Source organism: Mus caroli, unplaced genomic scaffold (assembly GCF_978045245.1).
Source record: "Mus caroli unplaced genomic scaffold, Mus_caroli_1 scaffold_11, whole genome shotgun sequence".
NCBI lineage: Eukaryota > Metazoa > Chordata > Mammalia > Rodentia > Muridae > Mus > Mus caroli.
The window spans coordinates 11,420,205-11,442,237 of record NW_028227266.1 but is presented as its reverse complement, the minus strand read 5'-3'; the positions used below and the strand labels follow the sequence as shown (position 1 = coordinate 11,442,237).

The 22,033-nt window shown below is 41.2% G+C and overlaps 2 protein-coding genes across 9 annotated transcripts in view; one reads left to right on the top strand and one right to left on the bottom strand.

Moving 5' to 3' along the window:
• Mre11 (MRE11 double strand break repair nuclease) overlaps positions 1 to 15,994 on the bottom strand; it is a 52,385-nt gene extending 36,391 nt beyond the window's left edge. The window contains exons 1-7 of one of the 6 annotated variants that reach the window (XM_021171752.3): positions 15,937 to 15,994; positions 15,099 to 15,210; positions 13,623 to 13,755; positions 9,881 to 10,041; positions 4,852 to 4,939; positions 3,546 to 3,687; positions 848 to 962 (exon numbers count right to left, since the gene is read on the bottom strand). In XM_021171752.3, the coding sequence (XP_021027411.1) occupies positions 848 to 962; positions 3,546 to 3,687; positions 4,852 to 4,939; positions 9,881 to 10,041; positions 13,623 to 13,755; positions 15,099 to 15,118 (659 nt within the window). In that variant the 5' untranslated portion in view covers positions 15,119 to 15,210; positions 15,937 to 15,994. Of the gene's footprint in view, positions 1 to 847; positions 963 to 3,545; positions 3,688 to 4,851; positions 4,940 to 9,880; positions 10,042 to 13,622; positions 13,756 to 15,098; positions 15,211 to 15,607; positions 15,651 to 15,836 lie in introns of those variants that run through there. The other 5 variants (XM_021171751.3, XM_021171753.3, XM_029481671.2 and 2 more) reach the window with 5 other exon arrangements.
• Positions 15,995 to 16,066: 72 nt separating this feature from the next.
• Ankrd49 (ankyrin repeat domain 49) lies at positions 16,067 to 20,490 on the top strand. 3 transcript variants are annotated; one of them, XM_021171756.3, is made up of 3 exons: positions 16,067 to 16,119; positions 17,708 to 18,054; positions 19,058 to 20,490. In XM_021171756.3, exons 2-3 carry the CDS (start codon positions 17,797 to 17,799, stop codon positions 19,517 to 19,519), a joined length of 720 nt encoding a protein of 239 aa, XP_021027415.1. In that variant the 5' UTR covers positions 16,067 to 16,119; positions 17,708 to 17,796; the 3' UTR covers positions 19,520 to 20,490. The 3 variants fall into 3 exon arrangements, with proteins under 3 accessions (XP_021027415.1, XP_021027414.1, XP_085700532.1); XM_021171755.3 differs by having other exon boundaries at positions 16,118 to 16,178; XM_085844406.1 differs by lacking the exon at positions 16,067 to 16,119 and adding an exon at positions 16,127 to 16,414.
• The last annotated feature ends 1,543 nt before the right edge of the window (positions 20,491 to 22,033 follow it).

Here is a 22,033-nt window from a genome sequence, read left to right as displayed (position 1 = left end):
TAGCACTTAGCCTAAGCCTGCACTCAAATACATCACAGTCAGGCCCAGATCCCTTGGTGTCTTCTTCAAGACTTCCCAGCTCTGGCTCTCTCTCCTATCAGCTTCCTGCAATTACTCTGAGCACCTTGCCTCACTCCTTCCGATGTAGGGAACATAGGAGACAGCATGCTTATTCTGGTTTCTCTTCCTCAGTCATCATGGACTCTACCAGGAGAATAAATGACGTACATACTAGCAAAAGACAGCTCATCTACTTTTGTTTCTGAAAATGCATTCACACAATACACACACACACACAGAGTGAGAGAGAGAGAGAGAGAGAGAGAGAGAGAGGTGGAGGAAGTGATCATTTCATCAAAAAATTGGAAATATACGTTCACTGACAGGAGAAAAATACAACTGCAGATCAGTAAGTCAGGACCACGTCTAAGCACTGGGAAGGATGAAATTCAGTTATGTAACAAAAGCCTTGAGGTCTATAACATACACACAGGCGATTCCTACTATAGTAAGCACCTTATATGGATAACACAGTCACAGTGAAGGACATGGAAGAATGGCTAATGTTTCTTAGGGACATGAGAAACAGATGAGATGGTGACATTCCATGCTGCTGCATCGATGTCTGTGCATTTATCTTCATGTCTCACCCATTCCAGGCAAACATTCGTTCACAAGTACTAATACTTGTGAACTAGGTTCAGCCTGAAGTCACACAAAACGGAGAGCCCCCCTTGAATCCATCATCCTGGTGATGGTGAAGGAGTCAGGCCTTTACTTAAAGGCCTGCGCAAATAGGTCTTGGGGACCGCAGTGCTTCACGTAAAACTATTCAGAGTGTTTTTACCTGTTCTGATGAATCACAAATAAGTTAAACCATGAGTTCTCATCTTCCTTTGGTCTCAACATTGTTACTTTTTTATTGACAAACATCCGATAGAGCCTTTCATCTGGAATGGAGCCTGTGGAGGGACACGACACAATTTTAAAACTGTTTTCCTACAGTGGGTTTAGAAGGTAAATAGGGTTTTACTCCTCAATAAAACATTTCTCAAAAGTATATTTTCCTGTTCAGCTATCTATCTAATTCTGGAATCACATGTATAAATGGGATCTATTATCCCAGGTTTATTCACAACAGCACTCAGTTGAATTCAAAACACACTTTCCATTTAGAAATCAGGGTAATGTGAAAGGAGAAATAAAGGACGTCCCTATGCTTACAACCCACTAGAGAGATGAGATGTCTAACATCACCCCTCATCCTCTCACCATGAATGTGAAGTAAATGTGCTTTTCAACTATGATATACCAATAGCATGCACAGAAATAATGGATGTTTAAAAAGGATGAGATTTTTAAACTGTATTTTAAAGTATAATACTATTACATATACCAAGTTTACACTTTTTAGTAATTTAATGGTTTTAAATAATTATTTTTATACTAAGAGACTTGCCTTGGTCTAGTAGAAGATACCAAGAAAACAAGTAACAAAATGGTAATAAATTGGAGCTGGAGACGGTTTGCCATTTCACATGCTGACCACAGAAGAGAAGCCAATGACTGGATGGATAAAGATGTCTGGATGTGCTATGGGAACTATGAGGTGGACCTGGGACAGGCCCTGCCCAGCACATGGGCCCAGAGTGCTGGTGGGGAAGCCTATATGCTAAAGCACTTGAAGTGTTGGCAAAAACTGAAGGCACAGGCTGAGGGAAGGGCATCCCGCAATGGCAATGGCTTCCTTAAAGCAGAGTATGTAGAGACAGCAGATTATGGATGTGAGGGGAACAGCGACCCCAACACCCACAGGCGTGAGCACTGTGAGGGACACAGGGACAGTAGGCTTCAGACAGACTTTACTGAAGGAGAAGGTAGAGGTAGGATTGCCAGAAGTCTGAGAGTGTGGAGAGCTTGCTGATCACAAAGCATATGCTTTGGTTTAGGATGGAGCTGACACCAGTTAAGGACGACAGAACAGAACAAGACGGGATAATGTGGGAGACAAAAAGATCACTGAAGAGGGGTGGGTGTCCCAGGTAACAGCCAAGAGAGCAAGCCATTTTTCTGGAGACATAGCAAATATTGCAGACACTGAAACTGCCAATGGCTTTTTAAAGTCTGTCTCCTTCTATCTCAGATTCAGACAAAATGAATGGGCTGTACACATTATTTCTAGCCTCAAAAATACCTGAGATACAAAATATACAGAATTTTAAAAATGTGTTCTTTAAAAATAATACTTAGTTTTTCATTCATGTACAATAAGGTCTAGCAAAAAAAAAAAAAAAAAGCTTTCTTTAATCCCACTCAGGAGGCAGAGGACGGTGGGTTTGAGGCCAGCCTGGTTTACATAGTGAGTTCTAGGACAACTAGAGCTACACAGAGAAACCCTGTCTCAAAGAAACCAAAAGACAAACAAAGTAAACAAACAGAAAACGGTGAAATGAACACAGCGCCGTGCAGGGAAGCAGGAGGTGTAGGTGGAGATGAGAGGTCAACCTTGAGTATGGTTTTGCGGTGCCATCCATGTTGTTTTGAAGACTGAATCTCCCATTGGCCTACAGTTTCCTGACTTCACTACACTGCTGCCCAGTGAGCCCCAAGGATTCTCCCCTCTTCACCTCCACAGTGCTGAGATTACGAGCACATAATAGCACACCCAGGATAAAGCACATTTCCAAATCTGCTTTAACAATAAGATGTCAGTTGTAGAACAGGGACATAATGTGAGCCACTAATGCAGCAGCTACATAAACAATTTTCTTCTGGTCACATTAAAACAGGTAAGTTACAAAATTAATTTTAACATATATAACCTGTTAATAACAGGTCTTCCTCTGTCTCTTATATCTAGTGTGTCACAACTCACAGCAGCCAGATTTCAGTCTCCCCACTACAAAGGCCAGTGTTACCATACTGAATAGTATACTCTGAACTCTCACAGACTTCTTTTTTTTTTTTTTTTAAAGTCATTCTTTTTTTTTTAAAGATTTATTTATTTATTATATGTAAGTACACTGTAGCTGTCTTCAGATACTCCAGAAGAGGGCGCCAGATCTCGTTACAGATGGTTGTGAGCCACCATGTGGTTGCTGGGATTTGAACTCTGGACCTTCGGAAGAGCAGTCGGGTGCTCTTACCCACTGAGCCATCTCACCAGCCCTCTCACGGACTTCTGTGACACAAAATGCAGTTCCGCTAACTAGTCTGCACTTATCATCCATGCAGCTTTGTAAATGTGACTCTAAATAAAAGGTCCAAAACAGTGCCAAGTTTTTGTTTGCTTGTTTTATTTTCTACTAAAACTGCCATTAGGTATGAAGAGCTATCAGTCCTTAGAAATACTAAGAACATTTTAACCAGAAAATTCCACTATCTTCTATAGAAATCAGTAAGAAATAATCAAATTTGTCCAATCCCCCCCCCTTTGGAAGCCCTATGGGTCCAAACTATCGCTAACACTGTATTTGCCAACCATACACACAATTCTCCACTGACGTGGACAAAGAAATCACATCTGACCTAAGTCAATCACCTACCTAAGCCGTACAGAGCGAGTTTTGTGCTTCCTTTCTGCAGCAGAACCGGACTAATGTCAACCTTCTCCACCGACATTGACCGTCCAAAGTGATTCACAAACCCAGCACAGCTTAAAACATCCAGGGCACAGAGGGCATCTGCCTGTGTCAAAGTTTCAAAGAGCATGAGTGTGTCTGCAGAAATGAGTGGTCTGGATGAGCAGCACACCCACATCAAAAGCACACCCTGTACACAAGTGTGTCTTACTCACAAAATTTAGTGTTTTCAGAATTTGGGTTTTCTTGACTTTAGTACAGCTGTGCAGACCTTAACAGGTGAGAATCCCAAGGTGAAAACCCAAAACCAAACAGGATCTAAAACCAAAAACTTCTGAGTCTAACTTTAAGATTTTGTAGCGCTTTTGGCTTAATAATTTTGGATTAAGGACATTGAAGTTGTAATTAAACACAGATTATGACAATGTCTTCCCAAAACTAAATCCCAGTGATGAAGATGCTACTTCTTCTAACTGCACATCACCCACAGCAGGTGCAAAGCTAGCGCCTCATCACTGACCTGACACCCTGGCCACGGAAAATATAAAAACCAGCTGTGAAACAAGACCTTGTAATATAGAGTGGTCTCTTGTAAGATGGTTTGTTTGTTTGTTGGCGTTTTGGGGGGTACATGACCATAAACTAAACTAACGACCTACATGTCAGGAGGAGACACAGACACACTTTCTATTAGGACTGCCAGTCTTGCTTCCATATCAAACAGGGAATAAAATAATTGAATCTAGATTTAAAATACGAAAAAAAAAAGGTCACTTTTTACAGTGAGAATCCAGGAGCTCAAGTAAGCTAAGAGGCACTATGTGGGCAGTCACTCCACTCCTAGCAACTCACTGTTAGCAAATTCCAATGAAACAAAAGCAAGGCTCCAGCAAGCCCTGTATTGAGGGCTGTAATTGCAGGTCCTTAAAGGCCGAAACAGAATCACAAGCTCAAGGCCAGCCTGGGCGACTTAATGAGATCTTGTCTCAAAATAAAAAGGGAAACCAGTAGCTGTCGCCTGGCATGTGTCAGACCTCCTCTCTTCCCTCAGTACTGCAAAGAAAAAAAAAAGTGATGGCTCTCTCATGTAAGAATTCTTATTCCATGTTAAAAAACAAACAAACCAACTAAGAAATATAAAATCATAAATGAAAAGAAATTAATTTCAATTCATAACTCGATTTGGCTGCTAATTACTAGGAAAAAGGTAGATGCATTGTACTGATAGTATTCAATGTCATTTTTAAGATTCCAACAGAACTGTAATTACCCCCGTGGGATCGTCATGGTTGCCGTGGATACTAAATACTGGAATGGAAATGTTGAGATTGCCATCCTGGTAGTTCACCCATGGAAACCTTAAAAGAAAACAGTGAAAGTTTCTGTAAGGGATAAAAGCTATTTCCTCAAAACTTTCCTTCCAAGAGGTAATGCACTAGGTAGCTACAAACATATATCTGCAGACAACCCCAGCTCAGTTAAATTAAAAAGCTTGAAAAAAATCTTAAAGTATATGAATTGTATAAAACAGAGACAACTAATAGCTGACAAGTTAATAGGCTTCTCAAATTTTTAACCCTTTGTATAAGGCTTCTCCTTATAGTTCAGGGAGGGGGAAAAAGGATCTGTGCAGGTTGGAATCCAACCACCAAGTTTCATAACCCATCACCAGCTCCACTGTTGCTCCATGCACAGTTCAATCCCTGCCCATTCCTTCCCTAGACATCAGGTTCCTCTTCTCTGTGACACTGGGGTGAGCAATTTCTATCTATATATGTATTAAAAAGCACATTTTTTTCCTTCCTACATACGTTAGAACACTATGGCTTTCTGCCCCTGCTTAATCTATTTTGAAATCTTTCCACAGAGAGCTTTTTGTATGTTGCATGAGTTCTAGTGTAAGTGTCCTGTCCAGAGTTTAGGTAGGTCCCTCCCATAGCTTTCCAAGTAAGGATGTGTCATTCTCCCAACCTCAGCAGCAGGGTTTTCATCAACCCTTGAAATGCACACCAGTGGTTCTGAATTCTCACCACAAACTCTAATTAGCGAGGGGGTGAAGGGTGGGGAGGTGTCTTTTGAGAAATACCAACGCCCATACCATGCTCCAAGAAACTCACCAGTTGGCATGGAGACTGGCACAAACACCTGAGTCTTAGGTAACTAATGTGCACTGAGATGTGTCTGCCTATACCAGTGTCTATGAGAAGAACACTTCAGTCTCGATTCATCTGATGCCTTACAAACGAGGCAGCTGCTCTTGGTAGACATTAGTGCTATTGCCATTTCTGTACACTACGTATGCTCTTCACCTATGCTTTATAAACTAGTGGATTTTTAAATCAACTTAAGGAAGCAGTCACTGGGAATCCAGTCTTGATGTGTGCTGGGCTGCATGTGCTCTTCCTTAGTGAACTATGACTTTTAAGGTTGTTCCAGGATTCCTTTGCCATAAATGTATTTATTTTTAAAAGGACAAATGTATCATTCTTTTTTTCTAGCTCCTGGGTTTTGTAGATGGCATCTCAAATAAATTCAAAACCAAACCACAAACAGTTTGTATGACAGCTGGTAACTGGGAAGTTAATAGACCTCTAAGATTTAAAACCTTTGTAAAAGTACACTCTTTACAGCAAGGAAAGAGATGGATGTTTTTACAAAGCCCCTATACAGAGACTTTCTTTAATATTTAATCAAGTTCTTAGAGAACTCTCAATGAATAATAGCTATCTCCTCCCTCCCTCCCCCCATCAAAAACTAATGGCCTGTGATGTGAGGCTTTTTGGAGTTCCTAGTCTCTTCTACCTCTCTGACAATTCATGAGCCACATTTTAAATTACTTATAATCTGATCAGGCTACTTGATCTTTGCTAATTCAGTCTCCTTTCAGAATTTCCCTTCTGTGTTTGTCCATTGAAGGGGAAATTAACCAGAATGCCATGCAGAGAGATGAAAGTGAAGTTAGTGTTCATATAAAAAAAGAGAGTTCCTAGTCTTTTATGTCTTAAAAGAGGACCTTAGCCAAAATGCCCAACACTGGGGAAAGGGAACTGGAAGAGTCCACCTCCGGGAGATAGACAGCGTCTCAAAGTAGAGGGACAGGGCTACTAACCCACAGTCAAAATTCCTGACCCAGAACTCTCCCTGTCTAAAAGAACTTCAGGGACAAAGATGGAGAAGAGACTTAGGGAAAGGAGGTCCAATGACTGGCCCAACTTGGGTTCCATCTCACGGGGGACACCAAGACCTGACACTATTACTGATGCTATGATATGCTTACAGATGGGCAGCCTGGCATGGCTGTTCTTAGAGAGGCCCTACCAGCAGCTGACAGAGACAGAAGCAGACACTTACACCCAACCATTGGACTGAAGTCAGGGACCTCTATAGTTGAATTACAAGGATTGAAGAAGCTGAAATCAAGAGCAACCCCATAGGAAGACCAGCAGTCTCAACTAACCCAGACCCCAGGGAGCTCCCAGAGAGTAAGCCACCAACCAGGAGCATATATGGGCCAGTCAGAGGCCACTGGCACAAATATAGCAGAGATCTACTTGGTCTGGCCTCAGTGGGAGATGATGCACTTAATCCTTGAAAGCCTTGGGGCCCCGGGTAAGGGGGAGGCCTAGTGGGAGCGAAAACACCTTCTTGGAGGCAACGGGGAGAAGGATGAAGAACTGTGGGAGGGGGCACTAAAGGGGGACAATGACTAGAATGAAAATAAATAAAATAATTTAAATTTACAAAAATATTAAAAGTTAAAAACATTCAGAAAAAGCAAGGGAAAGCTATTCTTTTAAAAAGGTATTAAAGAACTTCCTGACATTAAGTCAGGTATAGAGTTCAGGTCCAGCCTGGTCTACACAGTGAGATCCAGGTCAGCCAAAAGTACATAGGGAGAACCTGTCTCAAAAACAAAAGAAAACAAAAACAAGAACAAAACGAACTCCTGAAACTGCTGAGAAACAATCCTTGGATTAAAATGAAGGATGAAAGCCTGGGGACACAGCTCAGCAGTCAGTGAGCCTGGCATTCGAGGGCTTGGATCAACCCCAGCACCACTATATGAGCAAATGAAAAGCCAAGTGTATGCTGAAACCCAAGCAGATAGGCAGAGCCCAACCTACAGCTAAAGGCTGAAGAGCATAAGGAGTGCCTCAGTCACCTACACGATTTCTTCAGGTCAAAATATCTTAGTAGTTTTCCTGCTAACTCAAATCTCCATTATCATGTACCTGCACAAGTCTGTCCCTTTAAAAACAATGGAACTGAGAGACAATGAGTAAGTGAACGACTTAGTCATGTGACTATTATAAATGACAGAGCCAGGATTTGAACTGACACCATCCAGAATCCATGCTCTTTTGGAAGTTGGGGAGACAGGCTCTCCCCAGCTTAAGCCAGACAGACCTTGGACTTGGTGCGTGCCCACACTGGCCTCTAAGAGGATGAGATGTCAGACATGCATAACCACATCCAGGCAATCCCGTGTAGCCAATGTTCCTAAGCACCAGGCTTCCCAGCAGTTAAACTGACAACAGATTCAACAGCACTGAAAAGATCAAGACCATATCACTCACATGCCTAAAGAAAGCTACTTCACAGAGAAGATAGGCAGGCATGGGAGTGCACGCGTATAATCATAGCCGGCCAAGGCACTGAGGAAAGACAGACTGAGTTCAAGGCCAACAGGAATAATAAGAGAAAGATGCTATGAATCTAGACGGGGTTAGGGAGGTGCACAGTGACAGGAAGTTTAACAGACAGCCATGGAAACTTTGATCTTCCTCCCTCCAGCAGGGGTGCATGGATTTTTTTTGTTTTGTTTCGTTTTTTGGTTTTTTTGTTTGTTTGTTTGAGACAGGGTTTCTCTGTGTTAACAGCCCTAGCTATCCTGGAACCCTCTCTATAAACTAGGCTGAACTTGAACTCACACAGATCTGACTGCCTCTGCCTCCTGAGTGCTGGGGTTAAAGGCTTTCACCTCCACCCCAACCAGAGGTGGACTTTAATCCTCTCCCATTGAGTGTAGGCTGGACTTAGGGACTCACCTCTAACCAAGAACAATGGACAGAAAACCAGCTTTGCACTGGAGAAACCTAAAGCCATCTTAGCCTAATACCAAGGTACCAGAGTCATCAAAGACAAGAAACAGAAACATAATGACAGCACATAAGACTAAGAACACATTTCACTCAAAAGCAACACGGTGTCCTTACATGTTTAAAAAGAAAAACAAAGGCAGTGGGAAAGTAGATGCTTAAGATACACAAGGCCCTAGATCCATCCCCAACACTGAAGATTTACTTTAAAAAAAAATCTTACATATCCTCGACAGAAAGAATCCTGTATTTGACTCATCAAAACTACATCTGGCAACAACCACAAACCTATAAATACAGCTAAAGGCAGCTGATTAGAGAAAACATACCTGCTTACACAATGGCTCAGTAACTAGAATATACAGGTAACTTGCACAATTCATGTCAAAAAAGATAAAGATGCCAAGTTTAAAATAGAAAAAACAACAACAACAAACCAGAAGATACAAAAAAGAATGAGAGATCTAGAAATAAACCTAATCCCAGCATTAGTTCAGAAATACAAATTAATGAAATGATATACAGAAAATTCAAAGAAATGCACTACTGCAAAACTGCCCAGAATGAAGGCAAAAGAACTAGTAGATGACATGTTGGTTTTATCACATGACATAATCTAAGCACCTGGAAAGAGTCTTAGTGAAGGAGTGCCTACGGGCCTAAGCATGTTGTGGGAAATGGTCTTGTTTACAGCAACTGATAGGGGAAGCCACAGCCTACTGTGAGCAGCACCATTCCCTAAGTTTTAGTTCTGGACTGTATGAGACTACAAAAAACTAGCTGAGCCAGGCAGTGGTGGCACATGCCTTTAATCCCAGCACTCAGGAGACAGAGACAGGCAGATTTCTGAGTTCAAGGCCAGTCTGGTCTACAGAGTGAGTTCCAGAACAGCCAGGGCTACACAGAGAAACCCTGTCTTGAAAAAAACCAAAAAAAAAAAAAAAGAAAAAAGAAAGAAAGAAAGAAAGAAAGCTAGCTGAACAGTAAACATGTATGTTTTCAATCTCTCTGCTCTTGATTGTGAATAAAACTAGCTGCCTAAAGTTCCTATGTTGGCTTTCCTAAAATGATGGACTGTAATGTGGAATTATAAGCTAAATAAACCCTTTTCTTTTAAAGTTGCTTTGTAAGGGAATTTTGCCAGCAGCAACACAGACATCACACCCAAAAAAACCATCTCTCAAATGTAAATGTACTTACTTACTAAAACCAAAGTTGACTGACTGATCACTGATAATCTCAAACTGCACAGGGCGGTCACCCATACAGTACTTCCTAAGCAGTTCCAAGCAGCTGTGCAGGGTTTTCCTCGAGGGCTTGTTTTCATGGAAAAGATCACCACCTAACAAAATAAAATCCACCTAATCAACAGAAAACAGTATTAAAATTAGTAAGTTTAAGGCAAAAATTGTTTAAAATATAGACATGATAGAAAAAGGGTTGCCCAGCCTCATGTGATCACTTAAGCCTTCTACTTTAAGACCAGCCTTAGCAACACAGTGAAGTGAGGACACTGTTCAACTTTAAAGAGGGCAATGACCTGAAATGTATGACCCCTCTGGTAGGCCCTGGGCTCAATCACAGCACAAGGGAATGGAGACAGAGGAAAAAGAGCAAAGATGATCAGTTTTTAATTATCAGAAGACACTGAAACATAGATCTCGACTGCTGTACTAGTCAAGGGAACTTTAGTAAAGAAACTTTCCAGGTTCAACGAGAGACTCTCTCTGAAAAGTAGGGCAGAAAGAAACTGAAGAAGATATCCAACATAAACCTCTGGCCTCACATGTACACATGAACTCACATACCAATATGCAATGTACACAGGCAGACTGTAGACAAGGCTAGCCTAGTCTATAGAGTGAGATCCAGAACAGCCATGGCTATATAGAAAAACCCTGTCTCAGGCAGGGAAAGAATCAAGGAACAAAGTAATAAAGTAAGACTAGCTGGATGGCAAGAGTCTACATACAAGAGAACTTAAAAATTAAATTTTAGATTTCAAAAACAGTATAGTAAATAAAAATGCTAAAGGGTAAATATAATATGCACTTGGAAGATCCAATCCAGTGTAAGGTGTGCAGAGAAGGGAATTAGGAAACAAAGGGTAGAAATAGACAAAAATAATAACAGCCAGGCTCAGAGGGAGGTGTTCCCAAACCCAAAGAGTTACAAAAGATCACACTCAGGGTTCTGTGGAAAGAAAACAGGCCTCCTTTGGCTTTAAGTTTTACTCCCCTAAGGGAAAGAATCGAGCTTGACAGAATATAAAACCAGCATACTCAATCAATTTCTAAGCTTCCTACAGCTTCCTATATCCTTTTCAAGGTGCAAGTCACAGTTTGAATCCACTGAGAAAGACCAAAGACTTGAGCTTCATTTAGATTAAAATGAAATTAATTTCTTATTGCTTCCAGAAGGATAACAACCTTAGAATGAAACTGAGAACATGTCAAGCCTTAGAGGGCTAGAAGGAGGATATTTAAAGGTGGCCATTACAACCATCTTGCTTCAGTGGAATCTGAGGCTGTGTGGGAAAACTGCTTTACTCCTTGTCGCTGTCTCTCACTCCCGTGACACATAGAGAACAGTGCTTCGTCCCCTCCCCACAGAGGTAAGTGCTTTACAGTAGGCAGGCAGAGTACGCAGTTAGCTGGAATGTAAGGTTTGTGCCACCAGCAGCCAGCACCCACTCCTTCATTCTTATCTCATAGCAGTAACATCACTCTGGGGAGAATGCAGGCTACTGGGAGCCAGTGGAAGTTTTAGGGCAAAGATCATCAGCTATTAGTGGGTGCCTGGTACAGAGCTAAGTTTTCTTAGGCATCACACAAGAATACATGTCTAAACAACAGATTTTCCTGTCCACAGGGAAACACAGATAATCACTAGATAAACAAATTAATATACCAATTTAACATGAGGTCGGGAGAAGAAAAGCAGTGTAATGTCACTAAGCGCTTAGAGGTATGAGGGAAAAAAAATCTCTTCAAAAAGGTAAACTATGGCTGTGCACGGTGACAGATGCTTATAGCCCAGTATTTAAGAGGCAGAGGATGCGAATTTCAAGGTTGTCTTTAGTCACATATAAGTTTGAAGACAACATGAGATATGGGATCACCTCAATACCCCCAGATCCCACCCCTTAAAAAATAACTGAAAGGAGAAGTCACCCTGCCCAAAGTCAGGTGGTAAATCCGAAAGGTTGACCTGCAAGGTCCAGAGAAGAACCCACAGGGACCAGGCAGGGCAGCAAATGATCCTGGGCCCTGGAAGGAAACAGGTAATATTGTAAGGGATCCAGAGCCCAGGCAGGATCAAGGTCAAGGAGTAGCCTTGTATATGCATTTGAATCTAGATTCGAAGGAAGGCTGCTGAGAAGAGTTTGAGCATGATGACAGGATCTGAAGAAACGCAGTGTAATGTCACAGAGTGCTTATAGGTAAAGGGGGAAATATCTCTTCAAAAAGGTAAACTGCACGGCTGTTCACAGTGTCAACAGTGGCTTCGGCTGTGACACTGAATACACACAGAAGGCAAAGCATGAAGCAGAAAGGCCAACAGGGAGCCACTGCACTGCAGGACAAGTGAAGCAGAAGCTATATGGGTACTGGTACGAGCCTGAGCAAGACAGTGAGGGCTAGAGATACAGAGGGCACTAGGGGTCTCGCACATAAACTGAAGGGAAACTGCTGAGAAGGCAGGGCACCTATGTCTATTCTCCTGCTCTCTCCTGGGCTCTGCAGACACTCACCCACCTGCTGGGACAGTCCCCAGTGCAATCTCCAACTCTATTCTGGTTAAGTCAGAGTTCAACACCTTCCCAGACAGATTCTCCTTCAGTTAGTTGTTTTAAACCAATGCCACCATCAGGTACCCAGGTTCAACACATCTGACTTTCGTTCAAATCCTAAAAATTAACACATGTACACTTTCTACTTGTAACACCTCTCATATTTATTCTTTTCCATACCCAGTACTGCAGGTTTTAAAAGCATTAAAATAGTCTCCAACTCCTGCTACAGTACCAGGCTGCTAGACTTTCTTCTGCACTGAGCACAGACTGAGTCTAATGACTGCAGCTCTACACACTAAAACTTCCCAAACCCTTTCAGTGCTAGCCCTCTGGCTTTTTTTTTTTTTTTTTTTTTTTTTAAATATGGGATCTTATCCATGTAGTTCAAGCTAGCCTGGAAGTCAGTATGGCAATTGAGGATGACCTTAAACACCCAGCTTCCACCTCCTTGGTGTTGGCATTACAGGTGTACCACTGCACTCAAGTGTCATGTACTGCTATGGATCAATCCCAGGGCCTTGTACCTGGCACACAAGCAGTCTACCAACAGTGCTACATTCTCAGCCCTCTTGAGCACACACATGGCCCACAGGCAAGCCAAACCAGTCCCTACCATCCTCGAGTGTTGTCTTATCCCCGTACCTTCAATTCTGCTTGACACTGACCATACATTCTCTGTGCCACCTATCAGTAAAGGCTGTTTCTCTTTCAACACACGTGTTAAATGTCACCTCCTGGACTGGTCTCATATAAACACCAATCTCCTCTACCTCTAAAGTCCCAGGAAATTGTGTGGGTCTTACCACAAATGATCTTGTACTTGACTGCTTGGGAACTGCTGTCTCACATTCTGGATACATGTTCTTTGAAAACTAACTGCCATCTTTTTATTTCAGGTAGAAGTTGTAACAGGTTTGTACATCATTAAACACCCTGTGTTTCTAATTTTGAAGGTGACTTGTCACAACAGTTTCTGCTCCAATTGTGAACACAAAGAACTCAAAATTTTAACCGGGCTTTTAGTATATTGGTATTTAGCCAAGAAATGTCGAATGCATGCGTTATATAATTAACTCTAACTTAATGGACAAGAGCCTGTTACCAAGGAAGTACATTAGAGCATGCACAAATATACCCCAAACTCACTTCATTTTCCAGGGCAAGTCTTAAAATTTCATCAAATGTCACAAATGTATCATTTCCTCTAACTGCATCTTTCTCCATAAATCCAAGATGAATATCAGTGGCAACCAGGATTTTAAATGTGTCTTCATCGTCACTGTATAAAGAAGAGAACACAATTCAATGCAATCCATTAAAAAGATATTCAAACAAGCAGAAGATAAGCAATAACAAAATTGTAACGCAAAATCCTGTTTATAGCCTCAGCATGAAAGTCTGTAGTACTCAACAGATTGTTAGCATCACAGCTTTCTAACTACAAGTTCAACACAGAGCCAATGTGAGTGACACTGGAAGTGTTCTGTCTACTCTGAAATTTATAAACTTCTTATAACCAGCTTTATGCAGTCAGGTCTGTTCCCTAGATAGCTCCACAAAAATCCAAAAGGCTTTCTTTGCTCTCTTGTTAAGTATCTGACTGTACACTTTTCCAGGAAAGTTATTTAATAGTCTTCCTCTGAGTGTAAGAATAGATTTTATACTAATATACTAGTTGCTTACATTCCAAACTCTGATGACATCTGCCTGACTCTGCTGTTTACATAGTTTTCAACAATAAATGTGGCCAAATAACGGAACAGAATTCTTTAAATCCAAACCAAGGTACTTTCAGGTAAATCAGCAGCTTAAAAATTATTAACACCCACTTATACTTAGCATTAAGTTTAGTTCTTTATATCTCAGTCCCCGCAGAGAAAGAGACAAGCATGGTCACTATCTCTAAAAAATAAGGCCAGACACAGAGATAGTAACTCGTTCATCACACAACCAGTTGCAGACACAAGACTAAGGCATTAAAAGTTAGGCTATTTTCATTCGTGTAGTTAGTTCACTTTTGTATATAACTCCACAGATCAGAAACATCCACAATTGTATGCATGAAGCCCTGGGTAACCCACAAACTTCTCAGCTCCCACTCTCATTCAGACCTCAAAATTAACTGGAAAGGAATATTATTAGTCTAGTTACGCAAATGAACATAAAACCAGGCAAGCCCAGAGAACTGCTGATCTTCCTAATATTATACAGCTAGTTTTGACCAAGAACTTGAAACCAGAGTGGAAGACTCCATTCATGTTCAAGGATTTTCTTCTCCCACCTGACTTCTATAGTCCTTTTATTTCTTTCCATTTTGTTCAAATTCACTTCAACTAGGGTAACTTACTCTAAAGGGCTATTTACAGACTCAAGACTAAGACAAAGCCAGAGAGCATGAGCCTCCCTGCATGGCCATGTAATTACTGCAACACATTCCTATATTGCTCCACCTTATTTTTTATTTTTTATTTTTTTTTTGCTAATAAGCATAAGTATGTGCTTTTAATTATGCATGACAGACATGTTTTGGGGGATACTCTATCCATTATTAAATTCTGTTGCTGTTTTTATTAAAATATCACTTTTCTCATAAGGTCATCACAGTTAATATGTCAGGCTTACAGTGGATCTGTGGGGCTCATTTTTATAGTAGAGTTCCTCTGTACCAGGTTCCTCTCCAAGTACCCGGGGTTCTGTGTTCAGGTATGTCAGAAAAACCACTCGATTCCAAACTCTAAAAATAAATACCAAAATGCACACATTATAAAGGTTGCACATATTTCACTAACATGAGCTCAGTTGCAGGGTAAACTTCTTGAACAAGCACTAGCGATTTTGAGAAAGTCCTATGTACGTCTTCAACACTTACTATAATTGTTTCATGACCTAAGAACAGAAAGCCACATCCTAAAGTGAAGTCCTAATTGCACTATCACTACCATTTCTCTATTTTCCTCATGTGATTGGTGTGTAGTAAACCCCTGGACAGCAAGAATCAAACCTAACTTTCTACGTGCTTAATTTAAGCTGCTCCGCGCAGGACTTTGTGAATCAGAGGCCACCCCATACTCTTAACACTAACGTGGTTTTTATGGGGCGGCCCACATTTAAAGACAGAATAAATAACCAACACATGGTCTAAGTGGAACACCTCGCATCCCCAGCTCAGAGTGGTCACTGCGAAGGCTGCGCTGCCACTACAGGAGACCTCCCACCCGCCGGACTCCGAGGCGGAACGCAGAGCCCGCATCCCTCCATGCCCACCCGGCCGGTCTTCCCCAACGGCCCCACGCACTCGGGGCTTCCGTCCGCCCCGGACCCGCACGCTACAAGACCGTAGCAAAGCCTAAGTTACTCAACATGGACTTGTCAGAGTCGACCAGGGAGGCCACAAGCCATCTCTACCTCAGGAAAGGGGGGCGGGACTCTCCAAAACGACAAGAAACCCGCTCCCAGAAACCTGAATTAGGCGCGGGAGAGCGGCATCCATACTTCTCGCGAGATCCATTGATGACGTGACATCACAGAATGTCTAGATTCTCATTGGCTACAGAATGGCTCCGTCACCTCACAGGAGCCAATCCTGAGCAGCGAAGGGGCGAACCCGGAAAGGAAGTTCTCGGTGAGGTTCTCTCTGTGAAAGGTGAGGCGCGTGTCCGGAGCGGTGGGGCGGGCGGCTGTGGGCGGCCGGCCACCTCGCAGGTAGCACCGTGGCAGAGTCTTCGCTTTGCGATTCGGAAGGCCTCCCCTGCTAGACCAAAGACCTTTCTTCCCTGCTTCCCCTGACGATCGCCCCGGAAGCCTCGGCTTTGTGTGTTCAGAGAACCTTGAAGAAAGTGCAGTAGAAATGATTTGGAGCCTTGAGTTAGAGCAGACCCCCTCAGATCCAACCCCCTCAGGACCTCAGAAGGGCCCGTGTACCGCAGCGGCTGTGATCTGTCAGTACCCGAGCGCAGGCCTCTGAAATGGGGCGTGGGGCTCCACCCAATGAGATGAGAACTGGAACAGTTCCTATCTCTCAAAATGGAGTGTTCCCTTTAAATTAGGAAACGCATCCTATTCCTCCATAATAGTATGCATCCAGCTTTATACCCAGAGTCGAGATACATTTGGGTTTGATTTTTGAATTAAACATACCAAGACAAATAAGTTCAGAATTAATATGGAGTTTTCAGGTGTGGGAAGGAGGGCTGCGATCTGTGCCATATTTTGGTTAGTGACATCTGTTAAACGCTTAATGAATTGATGTATAGTAGCTTTTTAAAAAAATGAGTTTGAAGTGAAAGGAAATATTAAAAATGTTAAGAAAATAGTTCTGATGGTTCTTTAAAAAAAAAAAAAGAAAGAAAGAAAGAAAGGAAAAGACAATCCAGCCAAAACCTTAACAAATCCCTTAATGGAGTTTATAGGTCCTAAGAAGTTATTGGTCATGATTCTGATACTCTTGACACTAGTGATGAAGCTTAATTGGACAATGGAATATTAAACTTGAAATTAAGTAGAACAAATCTATGAGGAGTGTATAACTAAGTTCCTCTTACAGGCCATTCAGAGCAAGATTAAATGATAGGTCTTAAGTTTAATGACACAAATAGTTCTTAATGCAGGTTACATACAAATGGCATAATAATCTGTGTTAAAGATGGCCTATCCTTAAAAGGTTAATAGCAAAACAATATAAGACATAGCACCTGAAATAATAAACATTAGATTCTAATTGGGTCAACAGAATGAAAGTGGTAACACTAACAATAGCAACAAAAAACTGCCAAGTTCAACAAATATGGTTAAAGGATTGATGGTTTTCAAAGTAACTTCTCATTTTCTTTAAGGCTTATGTGCTAGGTAACTCTTGAAGTTGATGTCAGTTTGTAAATTAATATGGCAGTTTATCAGAAGACTAATCTTTTAGGACTGGGTGAACTATGGTCCTCCTGTGTACTCACTGCCAGGACTCCATCAGTTTTAACATACCTAAATTAATAGATTAAAATTAAGATAGTTGTAGCCATTTACTTAGTAGAAGAAAGCATTTCTAAAAGGTAAAGAGTATAAATGATCATAAATAGCAGAAATCTCTGAAGTCTTATATTTAGTAAATTTAATGGATATGAGAAAACACCAAAGCCTTATGACATAGAATTTATCTGGCTTGTTTGTAAGGTTGTATCCATTCTGTTAATAATATCTAGTTACTGCTGTGCTTACAACTATTGTGTTTGTGTTTTCAGGTTGGGAAGAAACAATGCAGACATAATTCATCTCTTTAAAGATTGCGCCCTAGTACTTGAAATGCTTTTTATTTAAAAGAGTAGTAAAAATGGAAAAAGAAAAAGTAAAGGATGATGAAAACCCAGACCTGGAAAACTCTGTGGACTTTTCTGAACAGTTTAACCAGCTTGAATTGTTGAAAACGCATGGACACCTGATTCCCACGGGTACTCAGAGTCTCTGGGTAGGCAATTCTGATGAAGATGAGGAGCAAGAGGAAAAAAACGAAGAGTGGTACCAATTGCAAGAAAAAAAGATGGAAAAAGATCCAAGCAAATTGCTTCTTTGGGCTGCTGAAAAAAATCGGGTAAAAAAAAGAAACCATTACATAGTTGGAAAAGCATTTGGTTTGGAGCCCAAAGACCTGCTCCTAAACCTCTTATCTTTACCTCTTGGCACATTCCAACATTTTTGAACCTTTAATTTCTTGTCTTTAAAAATGCTAGCTTAATATTTGTCTCATTTATAGGAGTGCCACATGAAGTAGTGTATATGAAAGTGCACATTACGTTATAAGCTGGCTCTAGATGTTTGGGGGTAATTATAAACAGTCCTCTAATTAAATTACTAGGATCCTTCTACACGTCAGCATTACTGAGAACAAGTAAGATGGAGACTAACTTAGCTGCAACTCCATCAAGTGTCTTACTGCACTTGTTTACTCCTCACAGTCTTGCGAGGAGGCAAATGTCATCCAAAACACTATCAGGCTCAGTTCTTCCCACTTGACCATTTGTACTTAATTTTACTAAGTTCTCCCATATCCATATTAGTAAGTCAAAACCAAAAGTGTTTTGCAGTGTATGATAGCTTTTCAATCCCAGAGCACAGTGTACTCTGTCTGGTCCATAGACCAGCCCAGACATGATGCACAGCAACATGAGGAGAAGATGTGCTCCTTAGTCTCTAACTGGCTTCAACATCACTTTATTCTACTGTTAAAAGTACTTTCATTTTTTACTTTCTGGTTGATATACCATGTCTATTGATACAATCTGATACAGGAAAATTAGGCTTGCTTTAGAGGTGAAATATGAACTATAGATAAGCCCTTTGTTCATCTAGGGCCCAGGTATGGGACAGTAGGCACTTATTAGAGTAGGACAATGTGATAGCTTAGGGTGATAATCAGAGAATCAGATTCCCGAGTTGCTCCTGAGTGTAATGAGCTGTAACTTGCTCATTATTAATCAGTTACCCTCCTCCCCTAAAAGGGAATCTTAAAGTCTAAAGCCATTGGATGGTGTAATTATCTTTGTTCATTGTCTTTTTCAAGTTGGACTTTTAAAGTTCTCTTTTTTTTCCAATAGCTTGCTACCGTGCAGAGACTACTCTCTGAGAAGGCCGCTGAAGTGAACACTAGGGATGAAGATGAGTATACCCCTCTTCACCGAGCAGCCTACAGTGGGCATTTAGATGTTGTTCGTGAGCTGGTGGCTCAGGGGGCAGATGTTCATGCAGTGACTGTGGATGGCTGGACACCACTGCATAGTGCTTGTAAGTGGAATAATACCAGGGTGGCCTCTTTCTTACTTCAGCATGATGCAGACATCAACGCCCAAACGAAAGGCCTTTTGACCCCTTTGCACCTTGCTGCTGGGAACAGAGACAGCAGAGACACTCTGGAACTCCTCCTGATGAATCGTTACATCAAACCAGAGCTGAAGAACAACTCACAAGAAACTGCTTCTGACATCGCCAGGAGGACAAGCATCTATCACTACCTCTTTGAAATTGTGGAAGGCTGCACAAACTCTTCACCTCCGTCTTAATGACTCTAGTAATTTTAAGTTTCAAAGTACCAGTGCCTCCCATGCGTGAGATGTAAAATATTCCCATGTACAGAGAAAAGATGTCTCACTACAGAAATTCTGTTGTGCGCATCACAGCTTTCTTCCAAGTGAGCTGCCTGACCTTGATGTCACATGTATTTGAGAGGTATTTGGGTGCATCTGTGGTGATTTCTGCAGTGTGGTTTTTATCAGAAGTAATTTTACTGGACACGGGTAATACAGAAACTAAGGATATTTTTTGGTGCTGATCCAAGAGAAAAGTATTTTTAAATATCCCATACCCTGGGTCTTTGTTCAGTTTAGCACATTGACTTGTATTTTTATAAGCTAACTCCAAATTTTCATCTTTAACATACTGGTGCAGTTTAGCTGTCTTCTCTGCATCTCCAGTTTCTTTCATTCTAAACAAGAAACACTAAAAAATTCGTGTCTTAACATCTTTGTAAGTTTAAAAAAAGTAGTGGAATGTTTAGATGTTTTGTTTTTGAAGATGTAGGCCATTCTGAGAAAAGCAGTTGGGAGATGTTTAATCCTTGAATGTTTTACACTGCCTCCCCCACCACATTCATAACCCTGTGGACAGTCCTACCTCACCCTGGTCAACCCATGTGACCCTTACTGTTATGGCCAGACAGTGTCTCCATTTAGACATGCACAAAACTGTATCTTGGTCCAAAAGATTAAAACTGCCCTCTGAAGTGTTCACCTTTCTCTCCTGCTGGATTAGGTGTTACTCATAAGTTCCAGGAAATGTCCAGCACTATCCCCACGGCCCTCATTTTCTACAAGCCATGACAAAGGAAAAAGGACAAGGAATTCTAACAGTGAGGAATGATTGTCATATGGGACCAGAACATCAAGTGGCTCAGGCTTTCTTAAAACAGAAAAAACAAAAACAAGCAAACAAACAAACAAATGAAAAAAAAAAAAAAAAAAAAAAAACCAAAACCTCATAGTATGGATAGTAACACAGAGTGTAAATACAAAAAGAATACAAGTTTTGACAGGGCAGAAGGCAACTTGCATATAACTTCACCAGATCTATGGCACATTTGTTCAAATTACATTAACTTTTATCTTCTTGGTGCCTGCAACATAGTTTTTGATGGACTCTCAACCCCTGTGTATTCCTGAGGGGTCTTCTGAACATGAGAACTTGAAATCTAGGAAAAGAACACTGAGGGCTCATTGTCAACTTTGAATTACCTAGTAAATACACCTCTAATATGTCTGGAAGGGAGTTTCTCAGAAAGTTTAACTGAAGAAAGGATGCATATCCAGATGTGGTTGGCACCATCACCTGGACTCAAGTCCTAGATTAAATAAAGAGAAAATAAGCCAAGAACCAGTGTTTGTCTGTTTCCTCACTAGGTAGTGAACCAGCTACCTCACATGCTGTTCCTTCCCCACCATGATGTCTCTTAAGCCATAAGATACGTTTTTCCTAAAACTGTTTAAAGTGTTTGTTCACAGCAAGGAAAAAAGTAACACACAAAAACAGTTGTTCTTGTCAATATTTTTAAATGTCTACTTATCATTTTTAAATGACTTAAGTGTCATTTTGGTTTTGGGCCAGCCCATGTAACTCATCTACTTTAGATTAGATAATAGTTGTTTAATCAAATGAATATGGAGCTAAAGAGATAAGCAGCAATGACTGCTCTTCTAGAGGACTCATACTCAATTTCCAGCACCCAAAGGGAAACTCCCAACCATCTGTAACTACAGTTCCAGAGGATTCAAGGCCTGTTCTGGTTTCCATAGGCATTGCGTGTACCTTGTGATGGCAAACATGCAGGCAAGACACACCCACATATATCAGACTTTGTTAAATGTGTGTATATGTCACATATATGATTTTTATCAGAACAATATTGGATTGTCTCTTGAAAGCTAATGAATTGGATTACATGGCAATTTCAGAAATTACAATAACTGAACAGATCTGGGGCTTGAACGTGCCTGTCTTCCTAAGTATCTCTAGTACAAGGGCTTTGGCAGGTAATGGAAGACAGCTGTCTTTTAAGTCTGTCCAAGAAAGTAATACAAATGATGGGAATAGTTGATAGAAGTGACAGAGTCTGGACACATCTCAGGAGACTGTTAAGGCTGCATAGTTAGTTACCTGAGAGTCAAGGAGCCTTTGGCTCTGTTCCTATTTGGAAATGGACTATGTCCCTGCCTTTGTTACCAGCCTTAACAGTCTTTCTGTGTGAGTATCGGACCAATTAAGCCTCTGGACTTAAAATGTCTGATTTTGGCTTTTACGTATTGTTGAGGCCGGCCAGCGGTTCATATGTCCAGGTTCGAGCCTGGAAAGCATCTTGGAATCTGAAAGAAAAGAGGGATCTAGGCAATGAGAGAAAGAATGGAACCAAGACAAATAGTCTGATCAAGGTTCAACTTTAATGTTGGGGAACACGCTTTATAAAGAAGAGGGGAGGGCCATTCCCAGTCACACAAAGTTCCTTTGAAGTAGTCAGATCAGCCTTT